The sequence below is a fragment of the Trifolium pratense genome, linkage group LG4 (assembly GCF_020283565.1).
Source record: "Trifolium pratense cultivar HEN17-A07 linkage group LG4, ARS_RC_1.1, whole genome shotgun sequence".
In the NCBI taxonomy this organism is placed as follows: domain Eukaryota; kingdom Viridiplantae; phylum Streptophyta; class Magnoliopsida; order Fabales; family Fabaceae; genus Trifolium; species Trifolium pratense.
In genome coordinates this window covers 10,020,777-10,028,733 of record NC_060062.1, presented here as the reverse complement: position 1 = coordinate 10,028,733, position 7,957 = coordinate 10,020,777, and the positions used below count along the sequence as shown (strand labels likewise).

At 30.0% G+C, this 7,957-nt stretch overlaps 1 protein-coding gene across 2 annotated transcripts; it reads right to left on the bottom strand.

Annotated features, from left to right (window-relative positions):
- Positions 1-458: 458 nt before the first annotated feature.
- On the bottom strand, positions 459-7,098 carry LOC123921691 (probable serine/threonine-protein kinase WNK5). Of its 2 annotated transcripts, XM_045974337.1 has the most exons (8): positions 6,394-7,098; positions 6,239-6,317; positions 5,005-5,270; positions 4,297-4,520; positions 3,807-3,964; positions 2,718-3,042; positions 1,724-2,071; positions 459-1,072 (listed from the first exon to the last, which is right to left on the bottom strand). In XM_045974337.1, exons 2-8 carry the CDS (start codon positions 6,311-6,313, stop codon positions 618-620), a joined length of 1,851 nt encoding a protein of 616 aa, XP_045830293.1. In that variant the 5' UTR covers positions 6,314-6,317; positions 6,394-7,098; the 3' UTR covers positions 459-617. The 2 variants fall into 2 exon arrangements, with proteins under 2 accessions (XP_045830293.1, XP_045830292.1); XM_045974336.1 differs by having other exon boundaries at positions 6,239-7,075.
- Between the last annotated feature and the right edge of the window lie 859 nt (positions 7,099-7,957).

Sequence of the window (7,957 nt, the reverse complement as noted above, 5' to 3'; positions counted from 1 at the left end):
ATGGTTGTACCAAAGATGCAAGTATAAGATGGAGGAGACATGATCCATATGCCTAATGCATTCAAGTTTTAAGTGAAAATGCAACGTCTAATCACTAGTTGATATATTCAACTCAATGTTTCTCCCGGCACTCCTTGAACTCCGGAACACTCTTTACTATCTCTAGAATTTGGTTGTGATCGTCAGTTATAACATGCATGGTAGGAGGGAAATGGATTACAAGTAGTTGCAAATCTGGTGCAGTCATGCAGTCAAGAGCTTATAACCGTCCGATTAAGATCAGACACCCTAGAAAAAGCAAATTTAATTTTTATCTAATAATGTAAAAAACAATGTGTTTAAATTGGGACCGTCCGATCTTAATCAAATGATCATTAACGCATAATTGTATGGCCATTTCGACTGCACCTAATCTGTGTCGATGGTCGATCACTATATGTTTATTATAGGAACAATTATATACTAATTTTTATCATATGAATTTCATATTTCTATATACACAAGCAAGTAATTAAACATATTACAATTATTTTACAAATCTAAAGCAATAAATTAATAAACACTCCAAAAGTAGTGAAATAAGAAAATAATAAATTCTTAATACATGTAACTTGAATTCAACAAGAAAAACATCCATCTCCTTCTGGATTTTGAAATCCAATATTCTCAATAGCACCAACTGTATTAAACATTCTTCTCTTTTGCATCTCTTCCATCAATGATCGTTGTAATTGTTGTTTCCTCACATCAACACATGAATTAATCCTTGTCAACCTTGTACTTGGACATCTATTGTTTGGTCCATGATGATTCCTATGAGTGTGAGTGTGAGAATTCATTCTCATGTTGGAAAATTGTTTGATGAAACCAGCATCCACCATTTCTAAAGGAGGACAAAATCTTGTTGATTTGCTGTTACCCTTTTGATTGCAACAAAAGGATTCTTCTCCTATTATATGAGTTGAACCTTGTTCATCTTCATTGCATGAGTCATTGCAATGGAAATTGAAACACTTGTAGGAATTGATTGAGCTTTGAGAGCTTGTATCATCATTCATAAATTGATGATCATCTGCAAATAGCTATAAGTCTTAAGTACTATGAGTAAGTAAAGTCTAACTAAGAATTGTTCCTACCAAGAATTGAACTCGGTCTCTCCCGAAAAATTCGCCATATGAACCATATTTAACGATTACCAAAATAATCCTTGTAGGACTCAATTTTATTTTCTAAAGTATTTTTTGCAAATAGTTAAATGAGCATATGTTAATAGACAAATGTATAAATCTATTTTGGACCGGTCAATTTCGTCTATAAAATTGTGTGGCGGAAACTAATGTGGTCAAGAACTTTTGATTCCAATGATTATTTTGAAATTTTGTTGATTTCATTGACAAAAAAAGTTTAACCCTACAATTTCGGACCAAAATTGTCTATTGTATTGCTTTCACTCAATAAACAATCTCAGTAGTAGAAACATAATCAAACGGTTTTGATTAATCCAGTTTTATTTAACTATTTTTTCACAATTTTAATCTCAATCATATATTCAATTTTTATCAAACGGTTGTTTGCAGTTACTGTATTAAATCCATTTCCTAGAATTTCACGAACTAAATTGATGATTCCTTCCTTTAAATTTGTTAAGAAACATTTTAACTTTGTCTAGTAATCAAAATGAAAGTGTTATAATTTGCATAATGAGTTAATAAAAGACATGTACCTTGTGACCAATCTTGAGCAAGGGGATAATGGTTCCCACAAAGGTGTGTATTGTTATTGAAGGAAGCACAAAACATAGGAAGAGAACCATGAGATGAAGAACGAGAAGATGGTGAGAAGAAAGGAATATCATCCTCTTCTCCATAGTTAAAACTATGATGTCTTTGATACTTAGAAGTGTCACAACTCCTCCATGTTGGAACTATAGTTGATATCTCTTCTTCAATCATTTCAGCAATCTCTAGTGGTTCTAAGTCACTAATTTCAAGTTCTTTGACCATCTCATTTGCAACCTCAATTGCAGTGTCATTTCTTATGTCAAATGGAAAGTATATGTTTCTTGTGTGCCCTGCATTCAAGTACAATTTTTAGCAAACCCACTTAATTTGTAGAGTAATAAGTGTTTTTTGTTAACAAACAAAAAACACATTAAAATGACTAACAGAGATATATTAAATGATGTTTTTAGTAATTTCGGTTAATTTAAAGACTATAATGATAGCGAGTGACGCATTCAAAAACTAAAATGACTATAAAAAAAAGTTCAAGCGGGACTAAAAAAACACATACCTTTTCACATTTTGAGAAATAAAACTTGCCAATTTAATTATTTAAAATCTTAAATATTGGAGAAATTAAGAATATATCTTCGGATAAATTTTGGGAATAATTTACTTTTTGTTGTGGCTATCTTACCTGAAATTTGAGATTTTAAATGACCAAATTAATACTTTTAATTCTTATATGCACAACGGTAAATCAATACTTTTGTTATGACTTACTATGATTATGATAATCTAATGGTATGTTTGGTATTACGGTGGATATGTCAGAATCACGGTGATCCACTGTGATTTTCAAATTGCTATGCTCGGTAGTTTCTATAAAATTATGGCAAATCACCTTAATTCTGACATATTCACTATAATACCGAACATACACTAAATAAGTTTAAGTATTTTTACTAAAGTATTTTGTGATGAAACTATACATACCATTTTTGTTTGAAATTTTGACTTTAAGGAAAACATTGTCATCCTCTTCATTCATGGTCCCTGTGATTGTCATATGTGTGCTCTTTGTTTGAACATTCAGTGAAAGTTTCTCTTTGGCCATTGTTGCATTGAAATTGAGTTTTTGAGAATTTTTGCTAGGTAATGTTGGACTAGGCAATGGTGAGTCACATTGGGCCGTTGCTAAAAATGGGTCCAACAAGAGGTCTTTTGCTGACAACCTCTCTGTTACATTTGCCAAACATTTTCCAACAAACTTTTGAGCTTCTAAATCTTGGATCTTGTAAAATGCGGCTGGTAGTTTCCCCTATAATATCAAACAAATTAGGTTTTTTCCAATTAACCCTCGCATAAATGCTGCTGACATGATACCAATTAAATTCAGTTATATGTGTCCAAGTCAAACATAAATACTAGTTTTTTTACCAAAAAGTAATTTTGACTACTTTAATTTTCAAATAATTATATTTTAGGTTACACATATTCTTATCATTTATTGAAAAATATTTTTCACAAATCCTATTCATCTTTTTTTATAGATTCATCTTTTCTTTCTCGGTAAGATCAAATTTTTTCACCGGCGCTTCGGTTGTGACCGCCGCTTCACTTGTCGCCGTCACTTGTGATCCTTGAAGATCACCGCTTCCTTAGGCTCCGGAATCACTTCTCCATCATCGGCCTCATCACAATTGTCTTTCAGAATTTTATTTTGGCTACGTTTGTTCCAGAATCGGTTCATCTAGATAACATTGATTTTATTTTTTATTCTCTTGTATGTTTTAATCACTATTTGTCGATTTAACAATTCAAATAGCAATTACAAATTCCTCAAGGAATTATTTGAAAATTAAAGTAATCAAAATTACATTTTGGTAAAAAATTATTTATGTTTGACTTGGACACGTACATATATGGCTGAATTTGATTGGTGTCTTGTCAGCATATGACATATATTCTCAACCAAACATTTACTATTGGCACCTCCTTCCTAATTATATATATGATATTATAAACTTTGATCATAAATGGATTAAATAAAATAGTAGTTTTTGTTTTTCCAGTTAAACTTACAGAGGTAACTTTCTTGTATATTTGAGCTGGGTTGGAGCACTCGCTATATGGGAACTCAGAAGTGAACAACTCAATCATACACATGCCAAAAGAGTATATGTCTACCAACTCAGTATATTCCTCTTCATACAATTCTGGTGCCATAAATTCTGGTGTACCTAGAAATCATACCAAGCACACAAAAAATTATCAATTTGATAGACACATAATTTAGTTTAGATTACTAATAATTAAATACAAACTATAAAAGAATAAGATTTGTTTTGATTGATTTATTTGAGTTTGTATACTGAGAAATTACCTGCATTGAAGAACTTAAAAAAATAGCTTATGACATGTCGATAATTTATTTTCACCTTATAATTTCCAGAAGCTCTCCATAATAATTTATAAAAATATTTTATTTAATTTTTATTATTGAAATAACTTATACATAATCACTTATCAATTAACTCATTTATCCAAACAGGGCTTAAGAGAAAGAAATTACCTATGACACTGTGAGCATGTTGTGAACTACGAAGAATTGCTGCAAGGCCTAAATCACCAATCTTGACTTTACCCATATTGCCATTGACAAATATATTATCACACTTTAGGTCTCTATGTATCACAGGAGGATCATGGCTATGCAAATACTCCAAACCACTTAGAATCTGGCGAGCCCAATTTTTTATTGCTCTTACATCTACACGAGGGTACTTCTTTCTATACCTAAAATTATATATGCATGTAAAAATGTTATCACACAAAATATAATAGAACATATATATGAATTTAAAAGATTAGCACTAGCAACTTTAATTTGGTCGCGGCCATGGTTTTAAATTGCGTTTGTGGTTATTTCACAATTTTTTATATTGTAGAGACCACAAATCTTTCATATTGAACCCACAATTGCAATTGTGGACTGCAATTTAAAGCAATGGTCATGACATCAAGGTTTTTTGATGTTTTTGCTTCTATCAATGATCGTGAATCATGATGCGAACGTGACTGAGACCATGGTTCTATATGTTGTGGTCCACAACTACGATTGTGGCCGCATCATTTGTATTTATCTTCATTTTCTTGCAATATTTAGGATCATAAATCAAATGCAACTATAATTTAGAACCACGATCACGTTTAAAATCCTGCTTTAGAGTAAAAAAACATTTAAAAGTGATGATAATAAGTAATGGATAAAAAATATTACTCTCGTAGGGTTCCGGAGGTGAACAATTCAGTGATGAAGTTGAAGGTTCTACAATCAGCATCAATCCAAGTACCATGGAAAGTAATGATAGAGTCATGATCCAAGTTCTTTAGGAGATGAACCTCTGAATAGAGACGTTGAAGTTGGTCTGGTGAATGAAAAACTTCATCAAGCTTGATTTGGTTCCAAGCCACTTCTATTCCTAGGATTTCATCAAATGCCTTATACACTACCTTCGTTGCTCCTTTTCCAAGGACATCCCTAAACTACACACACCAATAATCATAATTAAGTAATAACATCCGAAGCACATGTGTTTCCGATAAAAAAAAAATTGTGTCGTTTTGACACTGACATATATGATTACAATTAGTTAATTCATTTTCTTATTATTAGTGTTGACGTGTTGATAATAGAGTTGTATTTAATGTTCGTGTATTTGTGTATGTTATTCATAGATACTAATGTAATGTTAACACCAACTAGGCAACTAGATTAATTAGATATATTGGAAATAATTCAAAATAGTTTACATATATACTATAGTTTAACAATATTATTTAAAAGTCAAACATATGTGTGGTGTAATAGTATATATGAATAGTGAGTTTCAATAATTCAATTTGATATATATTCTTATATAAATGACCCTTGGGTGTATTAGAGAGTTAACCATGTACTTGGTAAAAGGATAAAACAAAACAAAACGCACGGGTGCTTAAATTCCTTATAGTAAATTGACTTAATCGTAGATGGCAACTTAAAAAATAATAATATAACAATATGATTTTAACAATATTTCACCTTTTATAATCATTTTTTTTACAAATTGCTCTAAATTGGAAACAAGATAAACTAGCCATAAAGTAAATATAATTTTCATACGAACAATATATTGCAAGAGTTGGTAACACGACTCTCCTTCGAGCCATCCATTTATGATCATCTGAATCCGTATAAAAAAAATAAAACCAAATATGTTCCTTTGAAAATTAGTCTCATAACATGCCTAACCGACCAAAACCGTGAAGATACCTCGGTGAACCTAGTATGCGTCAAAGACCCTAGTTAACTAAAGGATTTCAAAACCAAAGGATTTAAATTCATATTTCCATATGAATAATGAATTAATTAGTGTTAATTCTCAATTACAATTGATCACCAATATTGAAACTTCATTTCAAATAACTCTAACTTAACCATATGAATATGAGAATGAATTAGAGATACTTACACGTCCATATCGACCTGAAGGATCAGTTTCAACATATCCAGGTTGAGCTTTGCCTCCTATTCTTCCCTTATACATGGCTCTAAACAACTATTGACTTAATTTAAAGATATATATAATGATATAAGTAATAAAAATTATATTTATATAATTTCAACCTTAGCTTATATGATTCAAATGAAGGTATGTGCTAGATGATCCGAGGCTTCCATGCATGATTTTCATATGAAAAAACACGAAATAATTGCCATAAAAGTCTTGAGTAATCAACACTTAGCATAATCCAAGCCATTTCAACAAAACCATATGAAATTTCGTAGAATTTTTTATCAACCATTGGTGTCAAAAAAATATATATGTTAAGAGATGAAAACAAGAAATTAAGAGATACTATATAGTACCCTTCAAGATATTTTAGAGGAAATATGTAGTAAGGACAATGAAACTAATTTTGTGTTGTCCCACAAAAAAGTCACACCACTAATTGTGTATTATGAGCTAAAAGAGTAATGAGTGTTTTGGTTGAAGATAATTGTGGTTGAATATATTTCGAAAAGAATTAAAAGATGTCTTAATTAGAAATTGAAAAGACTATATAGATTTGACATAGGAAAGAAAAACCGGGCTTCTAAATTTGAAGAATTTTGGGCCATGTTTTGATAGAAACATTTGTGGTTGTGAAGGATGAAGATAAATTAAATTGGTTTGGATAAGAGGAAAAGAGAATCTATAAAGGGAAAAGGGGATGAGAGATTTTGATTTTGGAGTTGAAAAACAAAGAAGGAATCTTATTAGGCTTAAGGATTTGGTTAATTTTGTGGATTATGGATTGTGGATTGTGGAATGTGGATTTTTAAGAGTTGTGGTTGAGGGTTAATATGAATATTCTAAGTAGGGAATTAAAAATATTTTACATTGCATGATTAACATTGACAAAATAATTAATAATTTTAACAAGAATGTGTCTCCATGCTAAATATTTTACATTGCATGATTAACATTGACAAAATAATTAATAATTTTAACAAGAATGTGTCTCCATGCTATTGGTTTAAAACTATATTCCATCCATTCCAAATTATAAGATGAAAAAAATAATATTTATCGAGAATATTTTTTTTGGTTAAGTAGATTAGTAACTAGAATTTCACTTTTTAAAGTGAAATAGTAGGAGTAATGGGGTTCGAACATCGGTCGATGCATTTTACATAAAATGTCCCAACCAAATGAGCTAAGTTCAGGAGAACATTTATCAAGAAAATCTAAAATATAATAATTTGAAGTATATTTTTTTATTAAAGATATAAAAACAATTTTGTTTGGTTCTTGATTATGGAAAATATAAGAGAGTTTTATGATAAACTAAAAGATTATTTTTAAAAAAAGGATCAAGTTACATGTGCACCAAAGACACATGTTAAGGTATCTAAAAGTAGAAATTTGCATTTAATAATATAAAAAAATTTAATGTTTAAAAAGTATAATACACAAGTTACAAGAGAATATTACTATATTTGTATTCTTAACATGTATCTTTGGTGCATATTTTAACATTTTTCTTAAAAAAAATATTTATTTATACTGAAGTATATACGTTTTTTTTACTAAACTTAAGTATATAAGTTAAAGTATAAGTTATCCCTCAAAAATAGAGAAAATACATATAATTTGGAATTCACTTAATCTAGAGGTACAAGTCAATTATATTATTTAATTGGAGTT

What these genes read in the sequence shown, in the direction of transcription:
- LOC123921691 (XM_045974337.1), bottom strand. Translation starts at nt 6,313, where the DNA reads ATGTATAAGGGAAGAATAGGAGGCAAAGCTCAACCTGGATATGTTGAA. An exon ending in CTTCAGGTCGATATGGACGT is followed by an intron (nt 5,271 to 6,238) that starts GTAAGTATCTCT and finishes TGGTGTGTGTAG; the next exon opens with TTTAGGGATGTCCTTGGAAA. An exon ending in ACATGCTCACAGTGTCATAG is followed by an intron (nt 3,965 to 4,296) that starts GTAATTTCTTTC and finishes TATGATTTCTAG; the next exon opens with GTACACCAGAATTTATGGCA.